Below are 17583 nucleotides of genomic sequence, written 5' to 3'. Positions count from 1 at the left end.
CATTCTCCCTGCCGCGGATCAGAGGTTTTCCTGCCCGCAGTGAGAAGGAGCTCCGGTCTGCCATCACGTGCTGGCAGCGCTGCTTCTGCTGAGACGCTCGGACAGGACGAGAGCGCGTGTCCGGGGAGCTGCCGCCAGCACGTGCCGCCTCGCAGGGAGGGCTAAAGGACGGGGGACATGCACGCTGTGTCTGCCTGGGGGCCTCGTGTTGTTTTCTCCGGCCGAATGCAGACGGCGAGGCGCTGGAGGGTGTAAGCAGGCAAAGGAAAAAGGCAATGGGTTTCCTTCCCGCACCGGGGCCTGGTGCCATGAGCAAGGCTGCCTGCCCTGGCGTGCCAAAGCTGTCCCCATCGGGATCTCACTCGCCGCGGGGCTGGGGCCGTATCAGCCTGCAGCAGACCGCAGCGGGCAGGAGGCAGCCCGAACATGGGCCGAGAGGAGGGGTGACAGCTGGGGACGGGCTCCTGGCCCAGCCAAAATCACACCTTCAGAAATACGACTTAAAACGAGCAGGCCATCGAGCCACGCTCCTCACAGAGCCCTCCTTTTCCAAGCAGCTCTCCAGGCGTGATTTAATCGCCACGTGAACAAAGATGCTCAGGAGGCATCAACCATCAGCCCAGCTCCCCAGCCCCGGTCTCAGGCTGACCCGAGCGGGGGTCCCTCCCCGCCCCAACCTGCGTGGGGGCTGTGGGATCGCCCACCCCCCTCCTCACCTGCTTGAGAGACCCCGGCGTCCAGACAAGCTTGTACACCATGTAGAAGGGGATACAGATGAAGGACGATGCTCCTATGAGGTACCCCACTGAGATGCTCCACTCGGGGTACTGATAGTCAAAGAGCGTCAGAGGCGGCTGGTCCAGGAGGGAGCTGATAACTATGAACTGTAATGAACGAAGCGGGAGTCGTTAGGGAAGGATGCTCATGGGGCCAGACCATGGCAGGACATGCCCCGCTGCCTGTCACAAGCAGCACAGGGCTGTAGCGGGGCTGCACAACCCACAAAACCCACGCGCACGCAACACGGGTGGCCAGAAAAGCTCTTTCGTGGTGGCCGGGCATCCCCGGCAGATGAGCCCCGTTGGCTCCCCATGGGGAGCAGATCAGCTGTGACATCTCCTCAGCCCCGGCACCGATGCGGCTCAACCCATAGGTTAACACCGTCCGCGTCCCACCGCCACCGCGGCTTTCCCAAGCGCGAAAGGCCAGCGTGGACGTGGCGGGGACGTTGCCCAGACTGCCACCCCTCGCTACCTGTGGGCCGGGAGGTCTCCGCCTGACAAACCCCACAGAGACAGCGGCCTGCGAAGGCTGCGCGTCCCCGTGCTGAAATGAAATCGTTTGCCGTCTGCTTTGATTATAATACTTCTCTCTTAATAACCTGGGCGAAGCGCTTAGAGCCGTAATTAATCCTCACAAGGCCTCTTCTCCTGCAGATCCGGCGAGATGAGAGCCCTCTGCCTCTCGCAGACGGCAGCCTTTGAAGTGCCGGGGGAGCTGGCATTTCAAAGGGGACGGATCCTGCCCGGCGCACAGTGCCGCAGTGCCGTCAGAGACGCAGCTGCGGCTGGCCGTGCCAGCGTAAGCGTGGGACGCCGCAGACCGGCAGGGTGAAATGGGGCCGCACGCACGCCCGTGTGAGCACCCAGCTGCCGGCTCCCAGCTTTGCCCCGGAGCACGGCTCCAGAAGAGGCTGGAAGATGCGCTTCCAGCTCCCTCCCTCAGCGAAACTGGCCATCCCAGGGGCTGCGGGCAGCTTCTTGCTGCCCGTGGCTGGAGCAGCAGCGTGGGGAGCCGGCAGGGAGGGCTGGTGCGATGTCCTGCAGCCCTGGCCAGGACCCCGGTCCCCCCTCCCGGCAGCTTGTTCAGCCTGTGCAAGCGAGAGGGGAGTAATCAGCCGCGCAGGCGCCCGGGGAGCTGGGCAGCAGCAGCCGCCGGTGAGGGAAGAGCAGCTCCCCTGCGGGGCAGTCAGAGCAGGGCTGACATCCCAGGCTTTAATTCGGGCCATAGGAACTCACCGCTAACAAGGCAGGGCTGACAGCGACCCAGCACACCTTCCAGAACATTCCCGGGGTGAAGCCGAGCATGGCTTTCACATCGTGGGAGAACCTCTGCATCCCTGCCGGAGGAGAGAGCCGTCACAGCCCTGGAATGCCGCGGAGGACGTGGGCACAGGGACACGGGCACGGTGCCCCATCGCAGCCTCGCCAGGAGCCACACACGTGCTTCTGCCCCTGAATCCCCTGGCATTTACTCACGTGTGTAAGGTTAAACACCCGTGTAGGTGCCTGCAGGATGTTTTTCATAACAGAGACAGTTTCTTACCATAAAACCAGGAGACAGCTATCGTTTCCAGTAGCACCACCGCCAGGATTGAGCAGCCAGCACCGAACTCCTCCAGCAGCTTCACCACGTAGGCTCCCCCCTGGAACGGCACAAGGGAGGGGAGGGCGGCTGCAGACCCCGCGGGGCTGCGGAGCAGGTCTTCGGCAAAGTCCCGCACCGAGGACTGTTGGAGAAACGAGTAGGTGTGTGGTGGGGACGGGAGCAGAGCGGTGCCCGGTGGTACTCACGTAGGTGAGGGTGCTCAGGGAGCCCAGGAAACAGACTGTGATGAGGCCGAGGACGAAGAGCTCCCGTCGCCCGGCCAGGACCTGGGGGTACTCGTCCATCACGGCCGTGATCACGGCCTCCAAGCCCCCAAACTGCAAAGGAAACGCCGGCATGGGGTGGAGAAATGAGATGTGGGGACAGTCACGCTCTCAAAGAAAACCGGCTCCCTGCAAGCCCCCTCTGCCTATGAGCAGAGCAGGGACATCCCGTCCTGTCCCCTCCCTCCAGACCATCCCCTCTGACGGGCTTTGGGGAGAGCCAGCTCAGACCCACTGGAGATGATGGTGCGATGCTCCCTCCGTCCCCACGCTCGGAGGGCGCAGGCAGGCAGCCCTCCTTCCCAAGGCCGTAGCTCCTCTTGCCAGCCCGCTATTCCCCGTGGGACGCAGCCATTCCCAGTCCCCGCTGGGGACACGGCCCGAGGCGGCGCGGCTGTGCTGTCGCGCTCGATGGAGTTCCCTACCGTGCTGTCCAGCCCCAGCGTTATCATCATCAGGAAGAATATGATGGCGAAGAAGGTGGATCCCACCATGTTGGCGATTGCTTCGGGGTAGGCGATAAAAAGGAGGCTCGGCCCTAGGAGGGGACACTGGTCTGGTTTGCCGTTCCCCGGCTGCTCTGGCACGGCCCTGGGTGCCGGCGGCGGTGGGAACGCGTGTGGGGAAGACGCCCCAAAGCCAGAGCGGCCGTGCCTGGCCCCGGCGAGGTACAGGGCCCGGACACCTCGCTGCCCTCAGCTCCCGGGGACCGCTCCCAGGCACAAGCCCCCGCGCTCCGCCAGACCCCAGGGCCAGCCATCATCCCGGCCCCCCTCAGCCGCGAGGGGCACGGAGCCCCGGGGCAGCTGGGCGCCGCAGGGCAGGACGGGGCAGCCGTGCCGGAAGGAGGCCAACCTTTATCTCTCGTGACATCCTCCACCTCCACGTCCCTCATCTCGGCCATGTAGCCCAGCACGGTGAAGATGACAAAACCCGAGAGGAAGCTGGTGAGGCAGTTTACCGCGCTGGTAACGAGCGCGTCCCTGGAAGGCAGAAAGCAGGGAGACACGTCCTGCGGCTTAACCCCCCCCCAGTTCAGCTCTCGCCCCAGTTCAGCTGCCCTGGCCACCTGCATCCCCGACGGTTCCCTCTCCTGGCCCCACATACCAAAACCATCAGTGAAATGGGGAAGGATGCTCAGCCTGCGGCCATGGGGCACAGGAGCTGTCGGGATGCAGTTCCGCTGCAGCCGCGCCTGGCGCAGCCCCCGTGCCCGCAGGGACCCACGGCTGCGGGAGCTCACCGGTAGCAGTTGTTGTGGAAACGGTTGTAACTGGCCAAAGCGAGGAGGACGCCGAATCCGGGGCCCAAGGAGAAGAAAATCTGCACGGCAGCATCGACCCAAACCTGGCAGGAGAAGCAACAGGCAGGCTGGAGAATGGGCAGGGGGTCCCCAGAGCTGGGACGCGGCTGGGAGGTGCCCCACGGCATGCCCACCCCACGGCATGCCCACCCCACGGCAGCGGGGACGAAGTCAAGGGGAGCCCCGAGCCCCCTGTGCCCACGCCTGCCCAGGCGGGTTCAGTGCCAGCAGCACGACCCTGATTACCCTTAATGAGAATTCTCAAGTGCCGCCCGGTAATTACCCGCAGGAAGCCTATTGTCAGGCCAGGGCGAGAACACGGCAAAAACAAAACCCGGCGGCAATGAGATGGGTGATTCAATTATAGATTTACATTTCCAAGAGCCTGTCCAGGGCGCCTAGTTTCTGTAGGAACAAGGGCCCCATCGCCCTGCGGCTCCAGCGGCTGGGCCAGACCCGTGGGCAGGGGTCGGTGCGCATCCCGGGGAGAGGGTCCGGGCGCTGCTGTCTCCGGGGCGGGGGGAGGCCAGAGCCGGGGTGCCGCGCACTCACCGTGGTGCTCAGGAGCTTGCCCCAGTCTGGGCGCAGGTAGAAGACGACCCCTCTCCAGGCGCCGGGCAGCGTGGCCCCCCGGACCAGCAGGACGAGGAGGACGACGTAGGGCAGCGTGGCCGTCACCCACACCACCTGGAGAGAGGCAGCCGTCAGCCCCGGCACCGGCAGAGCAGCTCCACCCAGCATCCAAACCGCCCGCGTCGGGCATGGCCGGCTCGCTCGCGGCTGCCCGGGGTGGCCGAGGGGCAAGGGTGTGGGGAGGAGGCAATGTCCCGCGTTGAAGCAGCCAGGTGAGCCGCCAGACCTTGCCAGGGCTCGGTCCCCCCTGCCTGGCCCTGGCCATGGAGAGGGGCCACGTGCCGGGCTGTGAGCCCCCACGTGCCCAGGGCCCTGCCGGGTCCGTGCCCAGGCAGGGCTGGTGCCGGAGCCGCCTTTCTTACCTTCCCAGAGGTTTTCACCCCTTTCCACAGGCTGAAGTAGACGATGGTGAAGATGAGGAAGAGGCAGAGGAGCAGCTGCCAGTGGATCCCCCCCACCTCATGCAGACCCCCAGACTTCTGGATCTCCAGGACCTTCCTCCTGCGGGCAGGGACCCCCACGGCCGGGGAGGGTGTCTCAGGCCAGCGCGGTGCCGCTGGCTCTGCCCTCGCAGGCAGCCGGGGAGCAGGCTCAGCCCCGGGCAGGCAGCCCCACGCTCACCTCTCCCCTGGCACGTGGGGAACGGGGACCGTGAGCTCCCCAAGAGCATCCCCACGCGACGGCCGTAGCACACCTTCTCCCAGACCCCGGGCAGCAGACCCGAGCGCCTCCACGGGGACGCGCCCCAGCTGCAACACGTCGCCCACGCGCGTGCACTTACGTATAAAACTCTTCGGCGGGGGACCTGGAGAAGTTGGTCCAGGTCACGTTGCTCCTCCCGAAGTAGTTGGTGCAGTCGGGCGTGTTCCAGGGGTTGTCGCAGCTCGCCCAGGGCAGGGTGCCCGAGAAGGACGAGTAGAAGTAGTAGAGCGCCCAGGCGATGATGGTGTTGTAGTAGAAGGAGACGTACAGGCCAATGATGCAAATGGCAAAGCCGATGCCTGGGGAAAGAGGGGGGCAGGCTCAGCAGCCCACGCTGGCCCAGCCCTCTCCCGTCCCCCGGGACGTGGCTGCGGGGACCCGCGTCGCCTGCACGGCCCCGCTCACGAATGCCACGTGGCCCCGAGCCCGTGGCGGTGGCCCGGGGCTGGGGGTCTCCTACCTTTAAAGATGGGGCAGATGCGCTTCCAGATGGGGATGGCGCCCGTCCTGTGGAACTGCCCCAGGGCCAGCTCCATGTAGAAGAGGGGCACCCCTCCGAAAACAGCCATCAGCGTGTACGGGATGAGAAAGGCGCCTGCGGGGCGAGGAGCAGAGCGGCGGTGACCGCTGCGGCCCCGCGCCGGCCGGCGAGCGCGGGCAGGCTGCGGGTGGAGGGCTGCCACCGCCGTCCCTCCCAGCGCTGCAGGGATGTGGCGCGGAGCAGCGTGGATGGGGAGTTTGGCCGCGTGTTTCCAGAGACGCTTTGCAAATTATCTGTTCGGGGGGGGGGGTGGTCACGGACGTGAGGACCCCGCTCGGTGCCCCAGCTTCCCAGGCTGGTGTCAGTCCCCGCTGGTGTCCCAGCCTTTGCCGGGGAGCGATCGTGGGGCTGGGATGGTAGAAAGAGCAATACAAGCTGTCAGGACGCAGGGGACGGGGCACCAAGCACCTCTCAGGTCTAGAAGGGTTTTGGAGAAAATCCCACTGAATATGCACGGTCACCCCAAGACACAAGTAATTAACGCCGTTATCTGCATTATGCATAACAACGTCATCTGTACCAGGGCTACGCTTGTACCCCTGGAGGTTTTGGAACTCTGCGCTCCTCAGAACAGCCCTGCTGGGATTAGTTAATTTAACCCCCACGGCTCCTCTCCCCGAGAGCCCTCCGCGCGCTCCACCCTCAGCCCCCCGAGGGTTTCTCTCCCAGGAACATCTCCAGCTGACGGGTGAGCCCCCCACCCGCCGGGATCGGTGCTGTCCTTCCCCAGAGCTGCTGCCGGAACGCCTCGCGCTCCTGCGTGCGCGGCGCGGCCGAGGAAAGCAGCTGCCTGAACCGCATCAGTGCAGAGCGGCTCAAGTTTGCTGCCAGTCCCGCAGGAGTAAATCACAGGCAGCTTCAGCGCGGGCACCCGGGATCCACGTTTTAGCCTTGAGCGCGGTACTAATTATCTCCTAATTTTCCCAAGCAGCAGAGGACGTTGCCCGAATACCGACTTCGTCGATTAAATCCACTGTGCTTTTGCACAACGTTTTCATTCCTCACTTTTAATTTCCATGCAAGGGGTTTTTCTACCCTGCTCTATTTAAAGCGCTTTATTTAGATGTCATCTACTCAAGGTTCTTTCCTTCACGGAGCTTTAACTTGCTGTCGATCCCTCGTAAGAGCGAGCGCCCCGAGTGAACACCCCTGTGCGGCGCGGGGCTGCACGGCACGGGGGGCCGGGGCTCCTCCGCGGGCTCCAGCGCTGCCGGCTGCGCGGCCGGGATCCGCGGCAGGCGGCTGGGACGCTTGCGAGGATTATCTTAAAGCACGACCCATCAGAAAGGGTTGCTTTCACAAAGCCACAGGATTATGAAGTGTACAAACCTCCCACCCCAAATTTACAGATTCTTAATCCTTTTTGTGCAGTTTGGACCACGCTAATCGTCTCTCTGTGACTCCAGAGCTGCTAACGCGGCGCTGACCGGAGACGGAGTGAATGAGACCGGGGAAGGAGCGAATGGAGGACTTTGAATGAAGACACAAAACAAAAAAGAGACAGATGTCAGGAGAAGTTGGGTCGGTCTCTAAACCGCCCTCTCCAGAGAGGAGCAGCTAGAGACAAAGAAAGAAAAGAAACAGCGAGGTTTTCAGCATCAGAAAGATGAAAAACAGATTTCTTTTCTCCCAAAGAAGACTTAAATAATCCTGGCAGCGTCCTTACCCCCTCCGTTTTGGTAGCAGATGTAAGGGAACCGCCAGACGTTGCCCAGATCCACAGCGAATCCGATGACCGAGAGAAGGAAATCCATTTTTTTGCTCCACTTGTCCCTGGGGTGGGTTTGGGGCCCCGGGGGCGCGGGGCCGGCCGTGGGACCCGGGTGGGGGGCCGTGCCGTGCCGGGGAGGGCTGGCGGTGGGCGCCGGGCAGGGCTGCTCTGCCATCCTGCCGCCCTGGCGAATCCTGCAGGATTCAGGCTGAGTAACTTGGGGACGGGAAGGATTTCTCTGTTGCTGATGACAGATCCGAGGAGGGGAGGGTCAGGCTGACTGCGCTTCCCCACCTCCCGCTGGAAACCCACAGCACTGAGAGCGGCCGGCAGAGAAACCCACCCTCCGATCGGAGGCCGGAGGGGAGAGCAGTTTTCCGAGCACGGGGCTGAGCTGCGGGGACCGGATTTGTCCCCTCTGCTCCCTGGGTCGGCACCCCGGCGGGTGCCTTTTGGGCTGGGGTGGGGTTGGTCAAACGGAACTGTTATTTGCCCACAGAGATGGTGCTCCTTCCTCCTGACAGAGAGTTACTTCTTTCTCCTTGGTGTATTTTGCAATTACCGCTCCGTGCATCGCCACGCCGGACCCGCCAAAGGCAGACGGCTGCGCGTGCTTGCGGGGGGAACTCCGCGGAGCAAGCCGGACCTGGAAATGCCCCCCAGCCGGCACAAATTCGACCGGCGCTCGCCGCGGGCCCACCGGACCCCCGTGGGCTGGGGGCATCTCTGCGTGCCAACACCACTCGCGGAGAGCTGCCCGGTTCGAGCCGTCCCGCATCGGCCCTCGCGGACTTGCCGGCTCTTTCGGTAGCCGCGAGTTGTCGCAAATAAGCCGCTTGAAACGGAAATGGCTTTTTGCAGCTCAGGTGCACTCGGGCGAGGGCTGGCAGTGTACCGGCAGCCGTTGCTCTCTTCGGTTTGACAGTTTAACGGCGAATGTTATTGCAAATGAAACGTGCTGGTGGAGGCTTACAGCCCAGGCACGTCCCTGCGTCTCGCCCCCGGCCGTGACACAGGGGCCGGTGCCAGCTGAGCCCTTGCCCGGGGCCACTGGCTGCTCCCAGGGCCCTGGGGTGCTCCAGCACCGGCTTTTCCAGGCACCCTCATCTGTAATTAAAAGAAACTGCAGAAGAGATCAAACCGGGGACCTGCGGTTCCCAGGGCCATGCTTAGCGGGTTGCTGTGACGACGTGACGCAGCCGCCCGGCGTCTGCCCGGCACGGGAAACCTCTGGACACTGTTAATCCTTCAGACGCATGCACGGAGCCCTGTTAGAAACATCCAGTTAAAAACACTTTTTTTTTTTTTTGCCTGCTGCGTCTGGCACTGTCGGGCCGCAGCAGCTCGGGGGCCGATGCTGGTCCCCGGGCGGACGTCCCGGTGCTCCGGGTGGCTGCGGCGAGGCGGGCAGGACAGGCTGTGCCGTGGTGGGCTTAGTCCGGCAGCGGTGGCACAGCCAGCCCGGGGCAGGGACGCGGCTCCGCCGGGGGACGTCACCCCGCCGGCCCCTCGCCTGCACGGCGCGGGCACGACAGCCCCGGGAGCGGGGTTGTTTTGTCTTAACCAGCTACCTCGCCTCGCCCCTCTGCTGTGGCTGCCCCCCCACCTCGCCGTGGGCCCCCAGGGGGTCCCTGGCCCGGAGTGGGGACCCCAGCCGTGGACGGCCGAACGGGGGACCCCAGCCCCGAGCTGCCCCCTCCCAGCGGGCGGCGGTGGGTGGTGGATCCGCTCCTGGCACCCGCCTGCCGTCGGTCCCCGCGCAGGGCGGGCTGCGCGCGCCTCGGCTTCTCCCTCTCTGCTCGCGGGACGCGAAATTGTTCCTTTTAACAGCCCTCGTGTGAAAATGCTGCAATTTTCTGCTTGTGCATGTTCGAGGAGTGACTGGTACCAGCTCTCTGCACGAGCTTTTCTCCGAGCGAAGGGGTTTAGTTTGGAGGGCGCCAGGCTGATCCCTTGCGCTGGGTGGGGAGCGAGCGGAGGTCGGGGGGTCCCGTCGCGGCCGGGCAGACCCCCTCTCCGTGAGCCGGGCTTTGGCGGCGCGGCTCTCCCCCGAGCCGAGGCCGGGCGCACGGGTGAGGGACAACTAATCTCCTGCGGGTTTATACGGGATTTGTGTCACTCCCGGGGTTTTGCGAAGCCGTGAGTTTCAGTTGCCGTCCGTACGCTGCGGGTGTGGGCGCAGCATCGGGGGTTAACTACAACTGCCGGTGCCGCGGGGGGCTGCGGGGGCTGCAGTTGTCCCTCCCTTCGGGGTGAGGGTGAGAACCCCCCGCTGCCACCGTGACCTGCCTGAGGAGCGGGCTGGGGGGAGCAAGGTTTAATCCCCCCTGACGGAGGACCATCTTAAGGGTCTAAATGACAGAACAGAGACAGCTGGTGCCATAGCAACCGTAAAAAAAAAAAAATAGCTCTTCCTCTGCTGCTGGCCCGTCTTGTCTGCGGGCAGCTCACGTGCAACGGCTCGGTGCGCCGAGCGCGCAGACCCTCCTGCACCCAGGTCCCGCGCCCGGCTCGGGACGCCCCAGCAGGCGGGCTCAGCGCCTCTCCCAGCCCCGACCGGAGCAGCTGGCCGCGCTGGCGGGCGCCTGAGGGGTGGTCTGCGGTGGTCTGCGGGGAGCGGGTCCCCCCGCAGCGTCCCCCAGTGCGGGGTGCCGGGCTGAGGCCACTTCCCGGGTGTGAAGCAGCAGCTGTTCGAACATTGGCATCTTTTTAAAAATAAGCTACTTGCTTTCCTGAAGAGCCTCTTGTTCTCTCCACATTGATCTTTTAAAGTAGAGGAGGTGGGCTTTGTACTCGCACCTGGGGCAGAGCTGGGCCCGCAGGCGCGGCGCTAGCCCGGCGCGGCGGTAGCGGTTCCCACGACAGCTCCCAGCACACCGCCGCTGCTCCGCTCCGGCCGAGCCGACGTGCCGCGCCGTCGGTTTGACGCCGTTCCGGCAGCCCCCATCCCTGACGGATCCCCCCCGGGGTCCTCGCGGGCGAATGAGCCGCGAATGCACCCGGCGCTCCCGTCCCGCTCCCCCAGCTCCCACCTTCCTCGGGCGCCCGCTCCCCCACCCGTGCCGCGGCCCACCGCCGCTCTGCGCCCGCCCGCTAATGCGGCTGCCTCTTCTCCAGCACCGGGTCAAGGCTGCCGCTGTCAAGTCAATGAGGGGAGAGCTTTGAAATCTCACTTTTTTTGTAGCAGCTGCAAGCTGGCAAAGCCGTCGCAGGTTCTCGGGGCTGCTGAGGCGGGAGGAGGGCAGAGGGAGATGGTTTTCACCGCGGTGAAAACTCGGCTGCGGAGCTCTGGGGCCCTGCGAGCGCGGAGCTCCCAGCGGGATCGCGGCTCCGCAACCCGCTGGAGAGACAAGTTTCCCCCAGAGTTTTGTTTATTCCGGTCACGATGTTCCAGCCCCCGCGTAAGGGGCCTGGCCCATGGCTGCGCTGCGCGGGGCTCCGTGTGCTCATCAGCGGCGCAGCAGACAGGCCTGTTTTCTGGGCAAAATGTTGCTATTTTGCCAACCGCAGCCAAATATTTTTGTCCATCATCTGACACTGTCAGAAGCATTTCAGAGAGGAGGCTACGGAGACTACGGAGTAGCATTCGCGCTACCACGCCGCTGAGGGCGGGGGTGCTGGACGCGAGCGCTCGCCTTGGCTCGTGATGAGGAAGGGGCAGCCGGCAGCGGCGGGGTCTCTGCCTTCTGCTTCCCGCAGCTCGCCCTGGGAAAGCCGCCTGGTCCTGCGCGTCAGCCATCACGTTGCCTAAATTCCTGCAACATCGCGGTGGGACGTCCTCGGTGCGCTCCCTTCATCAGTTTAGTTTTGCTTTTTCCCGCCACTTCGGATTTAAAATGCAGAGTTTAAATCTAGCTCAAATCAGATGTAAATTTGAGTTTCCATCGAGTTAGAAGTCGTTTCTGAACGGTACGATTATTTGATTAGCGGATTGCTTTTATCCTACCTGCTCATCCATGCGATGAAATGCAGAAAAGTGAATTGTGGTCTTAAAACAGCTATCCTGTTTAAGCCACAGAGGCAGCAGTGGGAAGTTTAATTTAATTAGCGTGATACTCAGAGATGTAACTTAATCACATTAAGCATAGATCAACGTGCTCTCATTTAAGCTCTCCAGACTTCAGAAAACAGGGGCAAATTGTCTTTCATTCAGCTTTAATCCAGGGAGAGGCAGAATTTTCCAAGGAAAAGGAACCAGCAAGGCTTATGGAGATCTTGTCCCATGCTTAATTACGTGCTTACTTAGTGCTTACTCGGTACACGGTCCAACCCCCTGACCCTCTCTGGGTTCGGTCGGCGTGCGGATGCTGCCCACCCATGTTAGTTAGCCTGGAGCATCGCGGAGAGATTGACAGGACTGAAGATTGTACAAAACCAGCACGGTTTGTTAACAGGAATCAAAATGACCTTCTTGCCCCTCTGGGCTCCCCTCTGCCAGCGCTGCGCGCTTGCGTCGAGCGCTGGGCGGTCGTGGCTGCGTGGGTCCCCTCGGCATCACCCCTTGGCCGCATCCTGCCGGCACGGGCAGTGCTCGTCCAGAGCAAAAACGCTTCGGCAGAGCTGCCAAGGTGTTCTGGGTGCTGTGAAAGTTGCTTGGGCTCATCTTGGCCCTTAAAATAAGCGGGGTTGGTTTGTTGGGAGAAGTCCTAAAAGAGTCGTTTCGGCTCAGCTTGGACAGACTCGTTTTCCTGATTGAGGTGCTAAACAGAGCAATTCCGGGTGTCCCTCGCCAGCCAAGAGGCAGGTCAGTGTCTCCAACATCATTTTCACCATAGCAAAAGTGAGAAACAGGCAGGAGACGCTCGCCTGCCTCTCCGAGGCCAAGTTCAAAGCTTTGTCGTGCAGCCCAGGCTCTCCTGGCTGGCAGATGCTGTCGGTTCAAGTCAGACAGTCTCATCCCGGGAGAGACTGAGAAGTTTTACAGGGGCCAGAGCCGCGCAAGGGGCTGTGCATGACACGTCTGTGCTGCGCCCTGCCGCCTCGGGAGCCTGGCACCGTCTCCGTTTCAGCATCCGCATGCATGCAGAGCCACGGCTCCACGCTGTCCCAGCGACAGCTCAGGGTCGGGGCAGCGAGCAGGCTGCCTCTGCCCTCGGTAATTGGATTCACCGTTGACATCCGATGGCGCTCCTACGTGGTGTTTTATGAGGCCGCGATGCCTTCGTTACGATTGTTTATTAGCCCGTCTTAATTGCCTGTTCAAGACCGTGAGGACGCGCGGTCATCAGTAAATGCGAGGCGGGGCTGCAGAGCAGCAGAGCTCGGTACGAGCCGTGGGGGCTGACTGTGAGCGCAGCCCGGCTCCTGGCCCGCTGCGCCGGTCTCAGGTCAGACCCGAAAAGCCCTGGGCTCCCGCCTCTTAGCACCGTCCGTCCTTCCCCTTCCTCCCGCACCCCTTTTTTTGAGGAGGGGGACCCCATCCGCAGGGCTCTCCATGGACAGGGCCCTGGCGCAGGCTGCTGGGCAGAAGAGGTGCAGCGGTGCCGGGAGACCGGGCAGCCGTGCTCGCTGCCTCGGGGGGCCGCAGCCGGGGGTCGTGGGGAGCGGAGCCGCAGCCGTATGGACAGACCAGGCGCGCAATCCCCGGCGTGGCACACCGAGTCCTGCCTCACTTGTGGGGGGCTTGACCTGAGGCCAGGAGTGATTCCCCGGGCTGAGATGGGAATCCGGAGGGTCAAGTCAATGCTCCGCGACCGCAGACGGGAGCTGTAACCCCCGCCAGGAGCACCCAGAGCTGCCCAGGCCGGATTCCCATGGAAAGGAAGAAAGATTCTGGGACCCATCTGGGTCAGCAATCGCACACCCCCAAGCAAGCCAGCCCTGCGGCTGCAGTTCAGTAACATTTGTGCTGCCACGACCTCTGTTAACAGGGTATTTAGGAAGCAAATAAACAGTGAAAAGCAAACAGCGTACAAGGAAATAGGTTTTCTCTACACCAGATATGGCACTGGTGTTCTCCTGGCCCCAGTGCCCGTGGTGAAGCACAGAAGGGGCCGGATTCCGATTAATCCTGAGTCCAGAGCTCGCTCCTGGCAGACCCGCGTCCCGCCAGCCGAACACCCAGAACGGGCAGCTGGCGGGAGCCATCGGGGCGGATGGTTCCTGCCAGCTCCAGGGCCAGCAAGGGCCAGCACGGAGCGAAGGGCAGCTGCTCCGACGCAGAGGACGCAGCCCAGCTCTGTGCCCAGGGCTGCGGGGGCTGGCGGGTCACCGCGGGGCTGGGAATCTGTACCAGGATGGGAATTGCCCCGCTCCCTGTGCCGGAACCGAGCCCCTTCCCAAGTCAAGGCAGCCAGGGCCAGCCAGGGCCACGTCGGTGGCTGGCGGCTGCGTGCCGGCGTGCGGCGTGGCCGGGCGCCGCTGCCCTGACGCTAATGCGGTTTGTAGTTATTGGAAACTGGACTGCGAAGGAGCTGGGATCGCGTTTCTATGGAAATGTCCGGGAAGAGCAAACGAGGGAAGAGAAGGGCAGCGGCGCGGCAGGGCTGTCTCCGAGGGGCTGCGATTTTGGTCGGAGGCGTCGCCGGGGCCGCTGCCAGCCGGTCTCCGCCGCTCGGCGCCCGCCGGAGCGCGGCTGCCGGCGCGGGGTCGCTTCGCACCCCGTGTCGCTCCCGGAGCCCCCGGCCCCGCCCGCCCCAAAGCGGCCCCGTGTGGGGGGACAGACCGGGGCACCTCCGCTCCAGGTCGGGGGGTGCTGGGGGGGTCCCCAGCTCGGGGGGGGGGCCCTGGTGCCGGTGAGCCCCTGGAAGCTGGGGGGGCCGGGACCCACTGTGCCCCGCCTTGAACGGCCGGGCCTAGCTGGGGTCCCCCCGCTGCGGGGCCGGGGCCCGGTTCAGCGGCCCCCGGACCCGTTCCCGGTTGCGGCCCGCCGTGCCGGCCGCGGTGGCCCCCGAGGGCCGCCCGTTGCCGGGGTTGCCCGTGGCCCGGCCCCGGCGGCGCGCGCGGATTGGCGGCGGCGGCGGCGGCCCCTCCCGGCGGGCGCGGCCCGGCCCGGCCCCGCGGAGCGGCCCCGCGGAGCGCCAGTCTGCCGGCGCTGCGGAGCGGAGGAGCGCGGCCATGGCGGCGGCCCCGGCGGGTAGGGCGGGGGGCGGGCGGGGGTCGCGGCCGCGGCGGGCCGGGCCGGGCCGGGCCGGACTAACGGGCGTCTGTCTCTCTTCTCCCCGCAGAGGCGGAGACCCGGCAGCGGCTGCTGCGCACCGTCAAGAAGGAGGTGGGTGCGGGACCGCGGCGGCCCCCGCGGCGGCAGCCCCGTCCCCTCTCACGGTTGGTGAGCTCCGGCCCGCCGCGATGGGCGTCTGCGGCGGGACCCTGCCGGAGCGGAGCCCCGGCCCCGGGCTCGCCCGCCCGCCCGCCGCGTCCCGCTGGCTCCTGCCGGTGCTGCCGCAGCCAACCGAACAGAGTGTCCCCCCAAACCGCCCCCCGACCCCGAGCAGGGCCGCAGCGTGAGCCCGCCCGGCAGCCTGGGCCCCAGGAGCATCCCCGCCGCGCCGGCGAGTTTGGGCAGCCCGATGTCCGGTATCTCTTGAGCATTCCCTTCGCTGGTGGCTCTTCCAAGCCGTGATTTTCCACAGGGAGAAAGGGGTGACCCTGCTGCTCACCTTGGGAGCTGGGGTGGGACGAGCCCCTCGATGCCGCAAAGGGCCCTTTCCCAGCAGCCAGCCAAGTCAACGGGCACCGTGCACGTGTGTGTTTGCGCCTGCGGTGCAAAGCCGCGGTGTTTTACCTCCGCTTGCTCTGGTCTCTCTCCATGGGCAGCTTTAACTCGCTGTTAGTTTTTCCTGTGTTTTACGCTGAGCTGCCTCAAGCTCCTTCTGTCTGTGCAGAGCTTGGCGTTCATAACGTGTGTAGCATTAACACGGTGAGCTGACGGTAGATCTAGAGAGGGAGCTGAGAGTCCCACGGCTCTGCCACGTAGCTCGTGTGTGGCTCGTGCGTGGAGGTGGGCTGCGTGGGCCAGTGGGGCCGTCTGAGCCGGCTTGTCCGTGGCTGCCGAGTCTCAAGTGGCTGAATGTCATGGGACCCGCTGCAGGGGAACCTGGGCTTGCTCTGCCGTGCGGTGTTGTGCCGGGAGCTGTTGTCATCTCCTGCCCGTGGGCTGTCCCCACAGGTCACCTCTCCTGGGATTTTGGAGGGTGTGATGTGTGACGTTTTGTTTCTGGTCTTACGAGCATCTTGAGACCCAGCTTAGAGGCTCCGGGAAGTGGAGCGTCCCTGCTGGAGACAGTGCTCGGAGCAGGGCCGGCAAGACCCCTGAGTGGTAGGTCTGGGGAGGGTGGCAGCGCGGTGTGTTTGGCTGCTCATCCAGGCCGCTTCCCACCTTTAATCCTGTGCCGGGTGTGGTGGTAAGGAATACTACTTGTTGCCTTGGCAACAGCTATTAAACCAGGAAAAGGGTATGACATTTATTTAGTGTCGTGGATAAAGCTGACATCTCGTTATTACCGTCTGTCTGCGACTCCTCCTGAGTGGAGAGACAGAACAGCAGACTGCGCGTCGACTGCCGCTGCAGGGCGGGAGGCGAGGATTGCCCATCGCGTGCCGGTTAAACCGCTCGGCCAGCGGACGGGAGCTTCCTGCTGGAGGCTGCCGTGGCCTCCCCAGCCTGCCGCTGCACCGCACCGGTGTTCGGTACCGGGCTTCGCTCCCTTTGCTCTCCCGCCAGCAGCCGCGTGCCTGAAGAAAGTGCAGCTTGTGCCTAGCGGGGGAGAGCTGGGGGTCGGGACATGCCCTTCTGCCGGCTTTTGGGAAAATAAACATGTTGCGTGAGGGTTTGGTGAATGCAAGTAAAGATTGGAGGAGAGAGGTGGTGTACGGGGAAAGTAAATGTATATCACCCTTCTGCCCCGGTGAAATGCCGCCAGCCCACGCGTCACGGTGCCGTGACGTGGGAGTTTGCCACAGCCCAGTATCTCTCCAGCAGCCCTTTAGCAAGGGCAGCGCTGACGTGGAGCGGAGATTTTTTTTTTTTTTTCCTGGTGGTCTCATCGCCCCGGGCTCTGCCTCGGGACGTCGGCTCTTTGTCCGCGCAGGCACCGGCTGGTCGCACTTTCCTTCAGGATTCCCCCAGCTCGGTGCCCGCGGGAAGCAGCGAGACCGGGCAGGGGCCTGGGTCCCGCGAGGTGGGGCTGGTTGTGCGCAGCCACGCAGGTGGGTGAATTCCGTGTCGCAGCACCTGTGCTCTGTGCTTCCCCACCTGGGCTTTGCTCTGGGAGGATTTAAAAAAACCTGGGGAAGCACAATCCCGCGGGTGATGTCGTGAATTATTCAGCAGCACCCCCGACTTCGGGAGCTGGCGGGGCGTTCCTTTGCCTGTTGCTCCCTGCTCATTAGGCCCATTTTGCTCATGCTTTTCATTTTACTTCCTCTCCTAGACTGCCTTCAGGATAAGTCAGGAGCTCGCACAGACTCCAAGGAGTAGTAGAAACGGCCAACTGCAGAAATCTCCTCCCCGCCCCCCCCCCCGAATTTTTACCTTTGACAAAACCGCGCATTCTCATTTTATTAGACCGTGTCTGGTTTTGCTTCAGCCGTGGCTCTGTGCGATCTGCTGAGTCCTCACGTGCAGGTGAGCTCCGCTGAGAGCGGGGACAGCCGTGGGTCATACCTGGGAAGTCACGCCGCGTCCGTCGTCCTAATGCGATAACTGATGGAATAAAATATTGCGAAGACGAGGTCTGATTAGAGAAGGTTGATAAACAGTAAATCAGAATTACCCGAAGCACCACAATGAGCAAATGGATGTAGATATTTGGTTGTTGCCATGGTTAATGCATTTTTATTTTTGAGAAGATTTGCAGGCTGAAGTGAGTTGTGCTGTCACCGTCTCACCCCCCCTAATCATTATAATAAATCAAACTAATCCTGAAAGCTGCAAAATTGACTATTTGTCAGCAGACTGCAAGGGAAGGGGTGGAAGCATGACTTCCGGAGGAATCCTGTTTCCTGTTCACGCAGGATAAGAAGCATAACCAAATCCTCTCTGATTTTTTTTTTTAGAGCTTTTATCAGATGGAACGAGGCTTCTTTAAAAACCGGGAGCCTG

General features: G+C 63.4%; 1 protein-coding gene across 1 annotated transcript; it reads right to left on the bottom strand.

Moving 5' to 3' along the window:
- Positions 1-161: 161 nt before the first annotated feature.
- LOC309411160 (sodium-dependent serotonin transporter-like) lies at positions 162-8102 on the bottom strand (the record flags this gene model as incomplete). Its single annotated transcript, XM_082007717.1, has 13 exons — positions 7497-8102; positions 5750-5884; positions 5369-5588; positions 4950-5088; positions 4507-4641; positions 3895-3998; positions 3507-3634; positions 3077-3189; positions 2574-2705; positions 2326-2425; positions 2019-2119; positions 717-884; positions 162-242 (listed from the first exon to the last, which is right to left on the bottom strand). The coding sequence occupies exons 1-13, from the start codon at positions 7714-7716 to the stop codon at positions 162-164; spliced, it is 1776 nt and encodes a 591-aa protein (XP_081863843.1). The 5' UTR covers positions 7717-8102.
- Positions 8103-17583: the final 9481 nt, after the last annotated feature.

This window comes from Phaethon aethereus, assembly GCF_964289735.1.
Source record: "Phaethon aethereus genome assembly, chromosome: 17".
NCBI classification, from domain to species: domain Eukaryota; kingdom Metazoa; phylum Chordata; class Aves; order Phaethontiformes; family Phaethontidae; genus Phaethon; species Phaethon aethereus.
The sequence above is the reverse complement of the archived record's forward strand: the minus strand, read 5'-3'. Positions and strand labels throughout refer to the sequence as shown.